At 36.1% G+C, this 18,303-nt stretch overlaps 1 protein-coding gene across 8 annotated transcripts in view; it reads left to right on the top strand.

The window, feature by feature from the left end:
* The first annotated feature begins 1,631 nt into the window (after positions 1 to 1,631).
* The window catches only part of tcf12 (transcription factor 12), a 146,514-nt gene continuing 129,842 nt past the window's right edge, over positions 1,632 to 18,303 (top strand). For 6 of the 8 annotated variants that reach the window (XM_051115192.1, XM_051115191.1, XM_051115188.1 and 3 more), the window contains exons 1-3: positions 1,633 to 1,828; positions 2,721 to 2,813; positions 3,991 to 4,063. In XM_051115192.1, coding sequence (XP_050971149.1) covers positions 2,742 to 2,813; positions 3,991 to 4,063 — 145 coding nt within the window. In that variant the 5' untranslated portion in view covers positions 1,633 to 1,828; positions 2,721 to 2,741. Of the gene's footprint in view, positions 1,829 to 2,720; positions 2,814 to 3,990; positions 4,064 to 18,303 lie in introns of all 8 variants that reach the window. The other 2 variants (XM_051115187.1, XM_051115185.1) reach the window with 1 other exon arrangement.

The raw sequence follows: 18,303 nt of genomic DNA, 5'->3' as shown, positions 1-18,303 counted from the left end.
TTGAATGGTTATTGGTTCTTTTAAAACAAGCTAAACAAATAGGCTAAACAACTATTTTTATATACAGCTTATTTATTGCATTGCTCCTCTCGAAAAGTTTCACTTGCACTTCTGTATTCTGGTAAAGGATTGGTAGAGCCCACTTAATTACCAGAATCTGAGAGTTTTGACATAAAGGCATAGAAAAGGCATAGGCTATATGCAAAAATATGTTTTCATGCAACCAGGATTCAAGGATTCAGTAATTACAGTTGTAAAAGCTTGCAAATTCATTTTTCTATATATGAAAATTAAGGATGTATTAGTGTATAAATAGTTTATTTAAAAAAACAGATAACACCGTTTTTTTTAAATTTTCAAAAATCATGTTTTATTATGTTTTTTATTGTGTTTTATTGTGTTAGCTGTATTTTTTTTGTTATTTTTATTTAATTAAAATGACCCAACTGCAGTTTGATTGAGATTCATTGGAATGCACAATGAAAAAACATGATTTTTGAAAACTGTTAAAAATTAAGTTATCAGTTCTTGCAAGTGAACTCACATATATATATATATATATTATATATATACTTTATATATATTAATTCACATATATATTATAAATCTCAGGAGTCCAAAAGTTAATAATAGCAACAACACAATTCCAATATTATTGCAAAGAGTTATGATTTGTACTTTTATTTTTCATAATCACATCACATAAACATATATGCATATACTATATTTTGCACATTTATTTCTAAGATTTCCATGTTGCTGCACTGTAACCTATTCTCTATATTCCATAGGTTGCATTGCCTGATTGCCACATAAAGAATTGAAATTCTGATAATAAAGAAAAGAAGAAATGTGACATCTTAAGTGGCACAGGTATTTGTCGAAATAGCCAACAATACATTGTATGGGTCAAAATAATCTATTTTTCTTTTATGCCAAAAATCATTAGGATATTAAGTAAGGATCATGTTAGATATGAAGATATTTCCTACCATAAATATATCAAAACTTAATTTCTGATTAGTAAAATGCATTGCTAAGATCTTCATCTGGACAACTTTAAAGGCGATTTTCTCAATATTTTTTTTTTTTTTTTTTTTGCACACCCTCAGTATCCAGATTTTCAAATAGTTGTATCTCAGCCAAATATTGTCCTAAACCATAGGCCGGCATCAATGGAAAGCTTATTTATTCTGACACTTATGACTGGTTTTGTGGTCCAGGGTCACAAATGCGCAGTGATCAAAGTTAAGTCTGGTTACATAAGGTTTGAAAGGAGGAATAGCGATGTCCATCTGCTGACATAGTTTTGGAAGAGTGTACACTAGTTCAAACGGTCTCCAAAGCATTTATGCTGCTGCACTTGTTCCAGCAGAGCACTTAATGCAACTATCCCATGCTTTAAATATGCTCAGTTTCTCCCAACACTAATAATACAGACAGCCAACGAAGCCCACATTTACGTGGAGGGAATTGGGAGGTAAACCAAACTGATTTTAGGAGGTGCTCCAGTGGTCCTTTACTCCCCTAGCAAGGTTGTGTGTCAGGCTTTATGATTCGCCACACATGATATTCATCCGCACCGTTGAAGAACAGTCAAGTCTACGGCGCTGGCGGAAGAACACAATTTTAGACGTCATCGTCGTGCTTCGGTTATCGCCAAGCAAAAATGTCTGCCTAAGGGAAACTCGCAAGTTACATAGTGGATATTTGCAATATACAATCGCAAAAGAGACCGATTTCATTATCTTCCCGACGTGAAACAAGGAAGCCTACGCCGTCACTGGCACACCCGATCGCCCTAGTTGGATTTTTGACAACAAAAAAGGTAAAATATTGCACAGAGTTTGTCAGAGGTTTCGGACTGGGTGAAAGAAGTTGGGATAGAAGAAAAGACGGGAGCCGATATAGAGAGGAAAGGACCTGCATTGGCTTTAACATTTCAGCTTGACATCTCACTGGTCACTCTCCATGTCAAAATGTGTGTTATGTCAGTGCTAATGGTCGATTTGCGCTTAATCGTTTCATGGTCGCACCATTATTATGAATAGGTTAACTGGCAATTAGCGAACAACAACAACAGCAGCGTTGTTTGTAAGTATCCTTTCTCCTATAATGCAACAACAAAAGTGTGTAACGGCAGATGTTTTGACAAGGCGCGTGCGTTCATTGTAAACTCGTGACTTTTGATACATTGAGGAATCAAACACATGTAGTTGAAAAATGATGCTGCGGGTCCATGTGTGTGACACCATCGAGCACAGCGTCTTTCTCAACATGTCCACGTTTGGTCATCCCAAAAAACCTATTAGGCCTGCTCTCTAACATTAAAACAAAACCTATTTCCACCTTGTCACCTCGTGTCATGCGATTGCCATTGTTTACAAAAAGAAAAGCCGTAAGCTTGTCTGAAACTGTCAGTAATCCGAGGCTGGGGATTGGAGGTCTTGAGTCTGTCTCTCAGAAGCTTTTCTTAAAAAACACTATTTAATAATAGGTTTTGATCAAGGACAACCAGGTCCTTCGATAGCCCTGGTTTTGTACCAAGGTTTTGCAATAGCGCAAAGTTAGTTCTGCTAAAGACTGGAGATGGGGATGTTTAGCAAATGTCAAGCTGCGGATGTTCACCGATGTCATTTGCATAAGCTGTACTGGCTAGCGTGAAGCTTCGGCACACATCAGGCTCTCAGATTGAAGGGAATGATGTTTGTGTTTTGTAGATTTAGAAAAGGATCGTAAGGATGAACCCACAGCAGCGGATTGCCGCTATCGGGACGGATAAGGAGCTGAGTGATCTGCTGGATTTCAGCGCGGTAAGACATTCATCAGTTATTTTACTTCTTCACGACTCTCCTCCAACTGTTGTCATTTGTTCAGTCACTCACTTGTAAGAAATCCATTATAATATGTTATGTATATTTGTTTATTTTTCTCCTAAGTAAATAAAAATCTACTTTGTGTGCCTATAGATAGATAGATTTACAAAATAACCCATACATTTGTATGTGAATTTAATTAATAACATGTGACCATGGACCACAAAACCGGTCATAAGGGTCATTTTTTTAAAACTGAGATTTATCATCTGAAAGCTGAAAATCTGGAACCTGAGGGTGCGAAAAAATCAAAATATTGAGAAAATTGCCTTTAAAGTTGTCCAAATTAAGTTCTTAGCGAAGCACGTTACCAATTTTGATATATTTGCAGGGAGAAATTTATAAAATATCTTAATGGAACATGATCCTAATGATTTTTGGCATAAAAGAAAAATTGATAATTTTTATCCATCTTTATGTATAGACACACTAGTTAAGAAGTGAGCGCTGCACTTGTGTCTTTTGTTTGGCAGTTTTAGAATAGGTAAGTTAGGGCGTCTAGAAACGCCGAAGACTTGCTTTGATTGTTTTCTTTTCAGTTAGGTTAGAGGTTTACATTGAGTTAGTTTGATTTTGTTTTGTTATTTTCTTTTCTTTAGCACCACTTTCGTCCAATTGGTTTTTTTTTTGTTTCTTGTGCAAATATTGTATATAATTTACTCTTTTGTTGTTAAGTCTTTTCATCATTATTACTTATTATTACTATTATTGTTATTTTCTGTTTTTCTCTTAATTTTGTAAAATAAATTATCCTTTGTTGGCATTACTTTCGGTTTGTGCTTTGTCTTTTTACACCTGCACATCACAAAACTGGTCACAATCTAAATGTTACAACTTCCAACCCTAGATTAAAATCAAGAAGTCGTAACACCCATACAATGTATTGTTGGCTATTGCTACAAATGTAATGGCTGGTTTTGTGGTCCAGGGTCACATATATAATAGTAAACATTCACTTGGTTGTTTGCACATGAATTGCGTAGCTGCTATAGGGATCAATAAAATATTCATTTTAATATTCAATAATGCCTTTGTATTTATTAAACATGACACACTGAGTGTGTAATGTTAGTACCATACTATTTCAGTATAATCTTTCTGTGTTTTCCCATAGATGTTTTCTCCACCTGTAAACAGTGGAAAAAACAGGCCGACCACTCTTGGAAGCAGCCAGTTCACCACATCAGGTAGGACTTCCTGTGAAAATCTTTTAATGAAAGATTGTCTTCCTCTCGCATTGACCGGTCATCTCCTTTTGATTCTTAGTGAAGTCTTGTTGCTCTTGATTATAGCCTTGAAATCCATCCCAAGGTGTTTTTGATTTTGGTTTGCCTTGATTAATAAGGAGCAGGTAGAGAAGGGTTCAGTAATGTCTTTGAAATCAGATACAGCCACTATTTTAATTACACTGAAATGAGAAGCACAGCTTGTTTAATTTTTTTTTTTTGTTTAAATTCTTAACATTGCATACATCATGGCTTTTCTTGGACTTCACATTAAAGTTTTTGACCGCCTCGTAAATGAAACCAATGTGAAATGTGGTTTCTGTAAGTAAATCGAAGATGACCGAAATGATGCTCTGTAATTTTTGTGTGTTATGATTCATCGTGTGTTTCCTATGAGGCCATGCTATCCTCTTCACTAAGTGCTCAGTTGTTTTAAGCATTTGTAGAGCAGTTAACTTGTATGTGTGGGCGTGTGTTTGCGTTCCTGTTTATATGTGAATCCTGTCATAGGTGACTACACGTTGTTGTAAAGATCATCCATTGTCTAATTTGCCATGGAAGAAGGAAACAATCAAGCATTATTCCATCTCAATGCTTGTTTTATGTAAAGCAACAAAGCAGAGCCCTTGTTACACTCGTCTGCTATCTAGAGGACACACTTTTAGTGGATTACTGAATAGCAGCACAGCCGAGACTGCAGGACTGCTTTTGTAAACCTTCTCAGAATGTTTTGTAAAATAACCTGATCTCGTTGGCTCAGCCAGAATCTAACAATAATAAATGAAAAGTTTACACACGTGTGATTTCATAATCAGTCTTTGGCTTTGGTGTGTGCTATGATGCTAAATGTGATAACAAAAAACATCTCTTGTTTGTTTGTTTGTTGCTCCTGACACAACTTACTCAAAACAGCAGTGTTTCAGAGATGGTTTGAAAACGCTGTGGGGCGTTATTTCAAACGCCGGCAGAGATTTGTGTGTGCGGAACATCAAGATAGTAAAGAGAAGCCATTTTGCTGTATCTCTTTTCTTTAAAAAGAAACGCTGAGGCGTTTACAATGGAAGTAAATGGGGCTATCTTGTAAGAGGAAATATATTCACTGTTTCAATAGCGTAGTAACAACATGTGAACAATATGTGTGTGTTAACATGATTTTAGTGTCACTTACTAACCGTTTCTATCCAATTTGACAATTTTTTTTGCGTTGACAATGCAACTAAAACCCTAAAATGACTGTACAAATGATGAGAACAACTTTATAGCTCAAATAATACAGAAGTTTTAACAAAAGAATAAATAAAAGAATCCTAATGAAAAAATTCCATTGGTAGCATCTCATCTAACCTTTTTGAAAAACAATGGGAAACACTGGATTTTTTTTTATGGAAATCAACATGGTGCTCTAAGTGATGTTGATTGACCATAACTTGTATTGAACTTGCAGTATTCCTTTAAAATATCCATAATAGTAATTGGCATGTACACTACAAAAGTAGTCAAAAGTTTTTGAACAGTAAGATTTTATTTTATTTTTTTTATGTTTTTTAAAGAAGTCTCTTCTGCTCACCCAGCCTGCATTTATTCGATCCAAAGTATAGCAAAAACAGTAAAATTTTAAAATATTTTTACTATTTAAAATAATATTAAAATGTAATTTATTCCTGTGATTTCAAAACTAATTTTTAGCATAATTACTCCAGTCACACGATCCTTTAGAAATCATTCCAATATTCTGATTTGCTGCTCAAAAAACATTTATCTATCATTATAGAATTTTTTTAGGGTTCTTTGATTAATAGAAAGTTCAGAAGAACAGCATTTATCTGAAATAGCAATCATTTATAACTTTATAAATGTCTTTATCATGATATATTTATACACATGTATATGATAAATTTTAACAAAAGTATTTAAGTAATAAAAGTATTTAATTTTAATAAAAGTATTCTATAATTTCTGGTTATATAACCCCCCTCGCAACCCCCCCCACACACACAAACAAACAAAAAAATTATACTGACTCCCAGCTTTTGAGTAGTACAGTGTATAATACCATTCAAATATAAGACACCTCTTTAAAAAAACATTAACATTCTTACTGTTCAAAAACTTTTGACTGGTACGGTATATTAAGAGGTTTCAGTGGTGGAAATGTGCTCTAAGGGTTTGGTCATGTTTCGCGCTAATCTGTCAGACCTTTGTAAAGAGCAGCCCTTGTGTGGGAATGCTGTGATATGCCCTCTGTTTCATCCACAGCTTGGCGAGGCATGTATCACCTGTCTGATAACAAAATTCTCTTTTGTTGTCTTCAACACTGTTATTTCTCATGTCGTAGCCGCTGTGTTATACAGGCATGAGCCATTGTGCAAAGATAAATGTCCTTTGGTTTTTTCTAGAAAAAAAGCTGTTGAAACAGACCCACCAAGAAGCATTTAAAACAATAGTGGAATAGTGCCATCAGAGGATATTTCTGCAAACACAACTCTTCCTCTGTTAGACCCCACCCAGTGCCTCTTCATGTGTGAGGCAGCAGTTCAATTAATTGCAGGTCAAATCAGTTCATAAATTGTATGAAATGATCACAAATGCATAAGCTACCATTCAAAAGTTTGAGGTCAGTAAGATTTGCTGCTTTTGAAAGAAATGAATGCTTATGAGATAAGAATGCGGTAAATTGATCACAAGTGACAGTGAAGACATTTATACTGTTACAAATGATTACTATTTCAAATAAATGCTGTTCTTCTGGACTCTTTCTTGGAAAAACTGTATCACGTTTTCCACAAAAATACTAAGCTCTGCAACTGTTGTCAACATTGATGATAATAGGAAATGTTTCTTGAGTAGCAAATGACCTTGGACCACAAAACCAGTCTTAAGTAGCACGGGTATATTTCCAGCAGTAGCCAAAAATACATTATATGGGTCAAAATGAACAATGTTTCTTTTATGACAAAAATCATTAGGATATTAAGTAAAGCTCATGTTCCATTTTGTAAATTTTCTACCGTGAATATATCAAAACGTATTTTTTGATTAGTAATATGCATTGCTAAGAACTTTATTTTGACAACTTTAAAGGTGATTTTTCTCAATATTTAGATTTTTTTTCTTGCACCTTCAGATTCCAGATTTTCAAATAGTTGTATCTCGGCCAAATATTATCCTATCCTAGCAAACCACACATCAATGGAAAGCTTATTTATTCAGTCTTTTCAAAATATTGATCGTTATGGCTGGTTTTGTGGTCCAGGTCACACATTAGAATAAATTCTGAAGGATCATGTGACACACTGAAGACTGTGGAGTAATGCTTGCTGAAAAGTTCAGCCTTGTCATTTTAAAATATGTTATTTTAAATTGTAATAATATTTCACAATATTACTGTTTTTATTGTTGGTCAGATAGTAGCCTTGGTGAGTAATAAGAGTAATAAGTAAAAATGTGTACTGGATGAAACCTGCTGTGATTACTTTAAAAGCATACATTTAATATAATATAATTATATTAATTTAATATAAATTTAAAATATATTTATAATTTAATGTAAATTTAATATACGCAAATATATGCAATTAAAAAAAAAAAAAAAAAAATAATAATCTTTTATACCATGGCTTCCATAGACTGCTACTTGAAAACTGTAATTTTCTGCCATCAGAAAGGCTCCGCCCACAATAAAATGATCATCACTGTTTCCAAACACCGAATTGGTCTATTTATTTATATTTTAGATTTCCAGATTCTTTTCTCTCCTGCTTTGTCGTCAAAGCTGTCTGGAGTGTGGCTTCGCTCTGAGCTTTTGAGCTTGTACCTGAAGTCGTCCTTGGAGAGTGAGCTGAGAGTAAACCTCAGACATCACTGTCCTTATTGTCTGTGGATTAGAAAAAGGCTTTATCTGCTGATTAATAATTAATGAGAGGGGAAGAATCTGTATGATTAGTATTCACAGTTTTATATCCTCTCTGTAAAAAGTCTCTGAACTCCGAAAAAGCCTCAAATATTGAGATAATTTCAGGCAAGGAAAATAAAACTGCCCTGCTGTATAATGAAGATATTAAAGGTGACAAAACCTCACTTGAGCACAGCTTATCATCAAAGGCTTCTCAGCGGATTTGTGAGTTTTGTTTAAAACAATGACGGAGTCGCTCCCATTTAAGCACGCGTTTGTTTCAGAATGGATTATTATTTCAAATGCGCTCCACATCTATAACCACCAAACTGGCTTTCGGTAGTTTCGGGTATAAAGAAACCAACCTGTTATGTTTCTGAACTCCGGAAGCCATTGTCTCCTGAGACTCCCTCAGCCTGCTTCTCTTTCTGATGTTTCTATATTCATATCTCTTTTTTTATGATTTATTTTAACCCACCCTTGCACTTTGAGAAACATTCACCAAGCTTCCTAGATTTAACTTACAGAGTTTTACATGATTTTGTACATTTTTCCGACATGATGAGAGTAAAAAAAATGTGTATGTGTATAGAGAGAGAGAGAGAGAGAGACATATGTAAATATAACCTGTGGGAAAACGTGCTATTATTTTGCATAAATAGATAATTTCTGCGGTTTTCAGGAAAGCCTTTAAAAAGGCTCAGTGTGTGTTTTATTGAAAGACCCCCTTCTCTTTGGCAGGAGGCTGTTTATTTTTAGCTAACCTGCTGCTTGCTCTGTGAACCATTGGGCCACGTTGCGCATGTGATGCCGTCAGAGCAGCGGCTTCCTCTGGCAGGCTGGTGCTGCCACTGCAGGGCGAATTCTGGGAGGGTTTTTGGACATCTCATGTATGTATCTCAGGTCACCTCATGGCTTGGTTATGGAAGATCATGCTGTTGCCATAGCGATCAAGGCCCTTTGAAGGCAGGTTACTTGGCACGGCGTGCGCATCTTTTCCAGCGTTTCAGCAAATCTCCCCCCGACAGCGGATTTGTTGGCATTTTTGGTGATTGATTTGGATTTTAGAGGGGAAAAAACAACAACTTTGATGTGAGTTCAAAGAATGGAAATTAAACTAGGGCATATTTAGATTATGGTTATTCTTTCAATGTATTTGAGAAAGCTGAGTTTATTCTGGCTGTGATGAATAAATAAGTGTCTTGTGGAGGACAGCTGTGTTTGAAACAAAGAAGAGATGTTGTAAACTTTCACATCTGTTCTGGAGCAGTCTGCTGGATGTCTCAGGTGTGTCATTGGAAGTTACAACAAAACGACAACAGGAAAATAATGCACAGTATTTCTAGAAGTCGGTTTCTTTTGTGCTTTGTGACAAGTAAACAGAGATTTTTATGACCACTTTTAAGTGCACGCAAGCTCTCCAGTTTATCCAGAAGCAATAGGAAGTTCATTTTAAAAACCTTAATAAATGCTTGGAAAACCAGCTCTAGTCATTTAGGCTATTTGATTCGCCAAGGCTGTTTGTATATTTTTGCAGTTCTTCCTTTTATTTTTGATTGAAATCTTTTGTTGTGGCCATATTGGATCCCAGAAGCCTCCAATTTTCTTTTAAAATTAGACCTCAAACTGAAACATTGGCAGAGTGTGATTCTGAATAACACCACGTACGTCACACTCACACGTGGAAAGGTTCTCCAATATCCTTCTGAAGTACGCACGTCTTTAAATGTTTTTTTTCCACCGTTTGATGTTAGATATTACAAGACAAGTGGAGAGAGATGGGTAGCTTCTGTAGAGAGAGAGAGCGAAGGTAATGGGATGGGATCATTGTTGTGTGTAGTGTTGTCATGATACTAATTAGAGATCGACCAATATATATACTTACCGATATTTTTCCCGATATTTAGGCATTTTACCATAATCGGTTATCGGTTTTGTAATATCGGGTTCACCAATAAACGCCGCCATCTTGTGGGTGTTTTGAGAATTTACAACACCTGACAGCAACACAGTGGTAAAGCATAACCTACTTTCTTGCTTTGCTGTAATTAGTAAACTTTATTTAATATAATACCCATTAATGCTCATATTATATGTGATGCATAAATGCCTGATATGTAGCTAGTTTATGCAGCTTGGCTTTAAGAAATAGAGATGAACTTACAGTCATGTAAAATAATTCGTCAAGTCCTGTCCCAATAAACATAACGTTGCCTGAATTAAATAATATACAGCCATGAATGAGCACATGTTGAAAGTGAAAGTGCTGAATTTAATTCTCTCTCTTTTGTCTATGCTCGTCATTTGTCTCGTGAAGTCGCTTTCGTTTTGCCGTTCACTCACCGGGTTCATGCTCTAATGGCCACCACATGTAACTTTTAACAAGATTCACTTGTTTAAAACGCCCTCAATTATATTAACATTTACTATATATCCATTATTTTTCTAATACACTTCTAAATATGTACAACTCTATGAAAATGATTTATGTTCGCCAGCGATCACAGTTTGAGTATACTTCTATGTAAATGCATAGAAAAACCGTGCTGTCAGCAGGCATTTCAGAATAGAACGACGAAAACAGTATTAGTAATTCTGATATAACATACCAGTTGAGAAATACAATAAAATATGATGTTTTGTTTGTTATATTCGAGTATTCCAGAGAATATTATTCAGTGAATTAACATTATCCAGTGAATTCTTCACTCTTTAGCCTGTTAAACGGCTTATAAACTGTAGTTTAAAACAAAGTTGATATGACTCCTGTCCTTTATTTGAAAACATTCTACATTCTACATTTGTTTTGCTTATTAGTGTTGCAGCTGATGCGTTTTATAAATAAAATGTTTTTATTATTGTAATATGAAGATTAAATTTAACATGAAAGACTGTTGGAAGTCGCACTCAGGTGTACTTCTGCGTTGAAGAATAAGGTGGATAATGAAAAAGGAAAAAAAAAAAAAAAAAAAGATTTAATTATCATAATTCTAAGTAAATAATACATCAAAACAGCATTGCTTTAAAAACGTCCAGTGAAGAGACGTTTTTAAAGCAATGCTGTTTACACAAAACAAGTTGTAGATCTGTTACTCTGCATTTGCTTTCCAAGATGTAATGTATAATTTTATTACACACTTCAGATTATTTTTCGTCCTGTCCATTACTATGGTTTTTACTTTGTCAGTCATTGTGATTTTTGGATTTAATGCAACATTTAAAGACGGTTGTCACTCCCGAAACTTTGTGGTGTGTACTTAGCAGAATGAAAAATAAAACTTTTATTTAAATTGTAAATATACTATTAACAAAGCTAGTAAAGACTGCTTCCTTTATAATCACTAAAGCTGTCAATCAGCTGAGTTCAGCGTAAGCTCACTAATTGAATTCTGCACTCTTGCAAAACTTATAATCAGTGAAGCTTTCTTTCTACACTGCATAATCAGTCTTTTATTTATGTTATGTTTATACTTTGTTGCTGTTATAATGAGGGTATGAGAGTCCAGAACTCAGTCAGTGAGTTCACGCTAAACAAAAACCCTGGTGTTTTGAGTGATATTAAGCAGGTTCTGAATAGCTTAAATGTGTCTGACTGGCTGTGCTCAATAAGTTGTAAATAAACACTTTTCATAGTGTTTTCACAAGGTACAACATTGATTTGGTACTACCAGTACTGCAGAAAGTTTGGGAAAGTTACAGTGAAAAAAAAGTACCAATACTTTTGACCAGTCTGGTAGTACACAATCAAATTTTGTTTCCTTTTGCCTCAAATTTTATGGAAGCATTTAGGGAATATAATGACTTATGAAAACGCAGCCTCTCAAAAAATTCAAGTCAGCAGAACCACAGGCAGCTTAGGTTAAGGATGTGGTACAGAGTTTATGGAGAAAAATGCACCTCCTTGGTATCCATGTTTGCACTACGCTTGTGGTGGTGGTGGTCACAGCAGCAGACAGGTGGTTGGAGGGAATGGCTGATTTGTGTTCTTCCTGTTTGTGAGTGAGTGGAGAATGCGTGTTGACAGTCTTAGTTGTATCCACCAGTGATTTAGCCTCAGGCCGAGCTCAGGCTAATGTCGTTCTAGCAGCCGTTGAGCTGATGGTGAGAGTCTTAGCGGAAGACATCTTCAACCGTATCATTCCCTTCTTCATTCATCGTCTTTAGCAGATGCGGCGAACTCGTAATAGCCTATTTGTGTCGTTAGCAAATTAAAAGGCTTGCATTTCAACAACTGTTATAGTCAGCAAGAGGCCAGGTTGTGAATTTCTGAGCTGCTGTTTTATTTGGGCAGTGATGAGTAACTGTGAAAGGGGGTTTTGATATTGAGGGGGAAATCCCTGGAGTTATTAATCCCCGTCAGAGCTGAAGAGCTGAAGGGCTGTGGGCGGAGCCACATCATCCTTTCTTTATGAGAGATCAACTTTCCATCACATTCCAATTTCATTACATATCTGACCCAAGTCCTACTGTATGTGGAAACAAGATTAGGGCGCTGCGAGCTTAAACCGTACCTCAGAATTCAATTTTAAAGTATTCACCCAGGACTCACAGAGGCACCTGAAATATTTTGCAGGTGCATCCATAATGTCTCCCTACATGCCCATCAGCACTAATCAAAACAGCACTTATTCCACAATCATTATGCTTGCCCGCAATATGAATTGTTATTACTCTCATAATCTTTTGATTTCTTTTCATTATTTGTTACACTTTCAGTTATAGAGCCTACTAGTACACTCTTGTTTTTGGTGAAACATTTTTACAGTTAATATGCTAAAATTAGCCGTGAAATCATTGGAATATGCTTTATGATTTGGATAAATGTAATAGAAAATGTAATTAGATCTGAATATCTATATTTTATTAACCATAACAAATGAACAGACTACTACTTTTTTATTCATTTTCATAAATCATGTTTTTTATTGTGTTATCATGTTTTTGTTGTTTTATTATTATTATTTAATCAAAACAACCCAGCTGCAGTTTAATTAATACAGAATAAAAACACATGATTTTTGAAAAATTTTTAAAAACAAAGTTATCTGTTTTTGCAGATGATCTCTTTAAATAATATTGAGTACCCTGTGAGTTAAGGTAACTCATTTATCGTTTTAAAAAACAATATTTGTGACTAATGTAAACTTATTTCATTTGAATCTGTTCAAAAGTATATATTTTGATGATAACAGACTAACAGAACTCCCTTTATAGCGCCATATGAAATTTGTTTACTTTTTTTTTCTCCAAAACTCTGTTTAATTATTTGTATTTTTTTTTCCTGATTTCATTTTTTTCCATTTCGGTTTTTCTGGATTCTTTTTTTTTCTCTGTTTGAATTTTTCCAGACTCTATTTTAATAGTTAAATGTAAAGATATTAATCAAAAACCATGTGTAATTATTTGAAATCATGAAAGGTACACAATTTAACAGCAGTTAAAAATTTTTATTAAGGCCCTGTGAAATACATTTGCCCCCCCCCACCCCCCCAAATTCTGTTCTATTTTTTTTCCAAATTCTGTTTTTCCCATTACATCCCAAGAATCGGTTTAATAGTTACTAATATTTTCATTAACTTTTAACAATTAAAAGTATCTCTAATGAATTGATTTTATATATAAAAAGTAATTTATTATTATTTTAAATATTTATTTTCTTTTAAAAATAAAAATAATAATTTTCATTATCATATTCATACATTAAGCAATATATTTCTGTCACAGTTTCTTCAAGTAAAAATGAACTTTTTTATTTTGACAGGTTGCTGAGAAGACCTTTAAGTTTCTGTTTGTATATGATAAAATTTATAGTTTTTCTGAAAAGAAACTATAAAATGCTCATGAAGTGACTCAGAGCAATTCTAGAAATGATGTTCATGTGCTCATGTACTCATATATTGAAGCGGCAAAGACTGAAAACTCTTCAGTATGGGTGTAGTAAATTAAACTGCACATCTACGCCATTCGTTTACACAGAGACGCATAGAACATGCAGGATTTATATTTAAAGAGTATTTTGCAGCTTAATATTCACAGACACTAGTCCATATCACATTTTGATTTAAGCATACTGACCTACTTGAATTATTCGTCCAAAATTTTTATGATAGGAAAAGCATGTTTCCCTCTCTTTTCTGCATATGCCTTAATTGTGTCCAACTTACCCAGTTTCTTAAGTTAAAGAATGTCCATATGTAATAAGTAAATGTAATTCTTAAAATTAAAAAAGTACAGTTTCTCCATTCTAAAATATTTTGATTGAAATGTAACAAGACTCTTAATTATACCTTAAAAATATAATTTATAACTATTATAACTGTTGGATGTTTTGGTATTTATTTTGTCATGTCCAACTCAAACAGTCACTTAAGTGATATTCAGAGATTTTCGGCAGTATAGCTTTTTATTATTGTAGTATTTAAAAAGCCACTGAATCACTTTTTAGAGTATGCTCAAGTGTGTGTTTTTTTTTTTTTTTTTTTTTGTGTGTGTGTGTGTTTATCATAATATATCTCAGTTTTTGTTCTTTTAACTCCTGTTCTGAGGGTCAGCTTGCTCTGATGCCCCAACAGCCTGTAGCCGTTCACACTCCGCCTGGCCCAGTGTGCAGCAGCAGGACTGTTTCAGAGAGTGAGCAGACTTCGACTGGGAATAAGAGAGCAGATATTTGGCATGAGTGGGTGCATAATGACCTTTTTGATCTCTCAGTGTCCCTGTGGTTTTCTGAGCTCTCCGAGGAGATGGCACAGCGCTGACTGTATGAACTGGCCCATTTGGTCCACTCAGCATGATCCACAGGGATTGAAGTTATGTGTCCCCTTTGAACAAAAAAAATCCTTATTAAAAATGAGAGAGTGTCAGATCTTTTTTTCCATTTAATTTCAGACAGGCACAGTAGTCAAATGTTGAGTTGTGATGATCGTGCAGGTAATGCAGGTTCTAGTTCAGCTTGTGGTGAGTTCTGGTTAAATTACTTTACATTCCACTCTCTCTCCACAACATTTTTTTTTTCTTTTTACATTTTTGTTTTTATTATATGTTTTTACATTTTTAATTATTTTTTTATTTTAATTAAAATTTTTAGTTTAAGGTTTCATTCATTATTTACTCACTCACTTATGTTTTTGCAAACCTGTATGACTTTCTTTTTTGTGTGGAACATTCTGCAGAAAAAGGAAAGTCAGAAAGGTTTTCATTTCTGGGTAAACTATACCGTTAAAGTGCTCCTATTATGCCTTTTCAAATATGACCTTTCGTGCAGTGTGTCAAGTAGCTGTATGTGAACATGAAATATCTGTAAAATTGTGAAGCCGACAGTGCATGATAAATAAAGTTATTGCCTATCAAAAAAGAGTCGGCTCGCAATCGCCTGAATGAGTCGTAGGGAATTCAAATCCTATTCTGTTACGGCCATACGTCACAAAGTAACACATTTGCATAATTTTCGCCCACGTTCTATGTCGCAAACAACGTGCCCGCCCACAAACACAGTAAAATTTCTGTGTGGTTTAAGTCATATCAAGAAGACGCTGTATCCTACGCTGTGAGAGTAAATTTGTTTTATATTCACTTCCAAATGATGAATCAACAAAGACTGTATTTTCTAGCGATCGTTCAACATATGTTTTTGTTGACTGTCTGTGTCTCATTAGTTGGAGTAATGATAAAGGATGGCGCACGAAGCGGCATTCACACCGAATGCGGAAAGAGCTGTGTTACGAAACCCATTCATTTCAATTGCTTCCGCCGTGCGAGGACGGCTTGTTTCTGCATCAACCAAAGCGCACGCGTAGCGGAGCGCACCACGGAGCGCCAGGTGCGCACGCCGAGCTCAAAGTTCAAATTAGTTGAACTTTTGCCGCTGCGCTCTGAAGCGCTTTCTGCGTTTGTTGTCAAAGCCGCTTAATGCGTTATACAGTGTTAAAGTTTACAACATAAAGGTGTGCCCGGTTCGCTTACATAAGCAAATTACGAGCACTTTCCACGGTAGACTGTGCTAACTTGTCGATCAGCCACTTCAGCCGTTTCATTGTCAAACTCCGGCTCAAAATGGTATGGTAAAATCGATGCCATCTTTTTTATGTATTGACAAGTCTCCAGGGCTGTCATTCAGTTATGGCAATGGGCGTATCGTTTTCCCGACATGCGCTGTACGCGGTAGACCAATCATAAAGGACTGCACCATCTGACCAGTCACAGCAGTGAGGGCTCACGGAAAGGAGGGGTTTAGAGACACTGATTCTTTGAACTGCTTCGCACGATTCGTTTACGAATCATTTAGAAATAAGGTAAAATTAAATCTATTTTTGGAGAAAACTAAAGTGGTTTTTGACCTTGCATACTTGTAAACCTGTTTTAGGAGACTCATAAAATAATAGCAACCTTTAGAATGGCATAATAGGAGCACTTTAAGATGTGCATCATTGCTGCTATTTATTATTGTCCACATCATTATTCAGAAGCATTTTATCAGCCACTAAAATAAGTCAGAAGTGTCTTCTGCATCCTTTCGTTCAGAGTGCGAGAGGATTCTCTTGTGTTCAAGGCTACTCCTCATCTTCTCTGTTCATTAAACATTAAACATCACTTCTTCACCCCTCGCATGTTCACTGAAAAACTTTCACCACTTTGAGAGATAAGAGCCAGGTTTGCACAGTTCGGCCGGGCCCGGCTCTGCTGCGCAGGTGGTGAAGTGTGCCAAAATAAGATGCTCCTTCACACCACCTCGCACTCGGCCAATAAACACCTAGTTCGTCATGTAAAGAACATAGCGCCGCTGATGGGGTCACCAATATACACTCCAAACTCACCGCGTGCGATGGGCAGAGTCAGAGAGCGAGTGCCAGGCTGTACGTGACCCGTGCCCTAATACTTCTATCAGGATTTCCATTTTAGATACACAAAACGCTGATGGTGAGAAACATTGTAGTGCGAGTCCTAATCCTCTGTAGTAGCCAGCTCAGCCTCCCTCTATGTATAGATTTAGTCGCGAGCGCATTTGCACTTAACGTGGCCTGGTATTTTTAGGACTGGAGTCTGAAATCATTTTTTTCTTCCCTCTTCTCTGTCCTACTGCGCAAAATACCAATCAAATTGAAGTTCAATCTCTTCTCTTGAAAAAGACTTGAGGATTAGTGTGTACCACTGATTTGTTCCTCGTTTTTAATTTGTCTTTTGAAGGATTTGGAGTAATAAATTAAAGATGATGTACTCCGGCTAAAGCTTTTGCAAAGCTCTCCGATTTGCATTGTGGAGCCTTGCGCTTGTTTGTTACCATGGTAATTACTGTGATGACATTGTTTTTGCTTAATGTATGGAAATTGTCACATTTACAAGTCCTAGTGTCAATTTGAATGAACGGTAATAATATTATTCTGTTTGTGGATTTCTGCTTTAGCCTTATTTCGCTCGGTAGCTCAAAACCGACGCTTCAAGAGCCACGGCTTCCAGTCATAATGATGATAAATGCTCTGTGTGTTCGTGGTTGTCGGGGAAAGATTGTGATAGTGGGCCGAAGCGCTCTTGGCAGTGCTGAGACACTTCTCTTTACCTTGCGATTAAGTCTCAGTGTGTTTTCCCCCGCTCAGGGCCAGAGAGAGTTAATCGATAGAAAGCTAGCATGTGTTATGTAGCCCGTGTCATTTTGGCTCGGTTCTCCCAGTGACAGATGGGATCTCTGAGGGCAGCGGTCATAAGCTCCTATTGGCTATCAATCAGTTTATTACATCGTTAATATCGCCCTGTCGTGTCCTTTTATTCCTCTTCATGGGCGGATAAGTGTTTTTCTTTATGTCGGAGTACCCTTGACTCTGTTCTGACGTGAAGAAGGATGACCAGAGTTGCTGGTTTTCTTGTGGAGGACAGGAGAGGTATGAGGCTGTGCTTCTGGCTTGGCAGCGTTGTCTGTTCGGCTTGGCTGCCGTGAGCTCCCCTGCCCTGCCAGTCCTAGCAGAACCCTCCGCTCCTCCAGTGGACCCCATGAGAGAATGACGTCTGAGTGCCCTTCTGTGATGGCTTATCCTGATCCACGGTGCGAGAATAAGGGTTTTACTTATTCACTTTAATTATCGCTATTACCAAGCATATTCCTCAACCCAAGCTCTTTGGAAAGATGTGCCTGTGTGGGGACATTTTTGCAAAATGATGTTACGTTGTGTCTTGCACGTTTTGTGACACATTCAGAGTGAAATGTCCTGAGTGGCACTGTAAGATCTTTTGTTTTTAGTCGACGTAAATCGAATGTACCCAAGCGCAATGCTGTACCAGGTGAGCTGCTGAGCAAGTTAATTATCAGAAAAGCTGTGTGGTT

This window comes from Labeo rohita, chromosome 7, assembly GCF_022985175.1.
Source record: "Labeo rohita strain BAU-BD-2019 chromosome 7, IGBB_LRoh.1.0, whole genome shotgun sequence".
Taxonomy (NCBI): Eukaryota; Metazoa; Chordata; class Actinopteri; order Cypriniformes; family Cyprinidae; genus Labeo; species Labeo rohita.
Note: the sequence above shows the minus strand (reverse complement) of the source record. Positions and strands in the feature narration are given on the sequence as shown.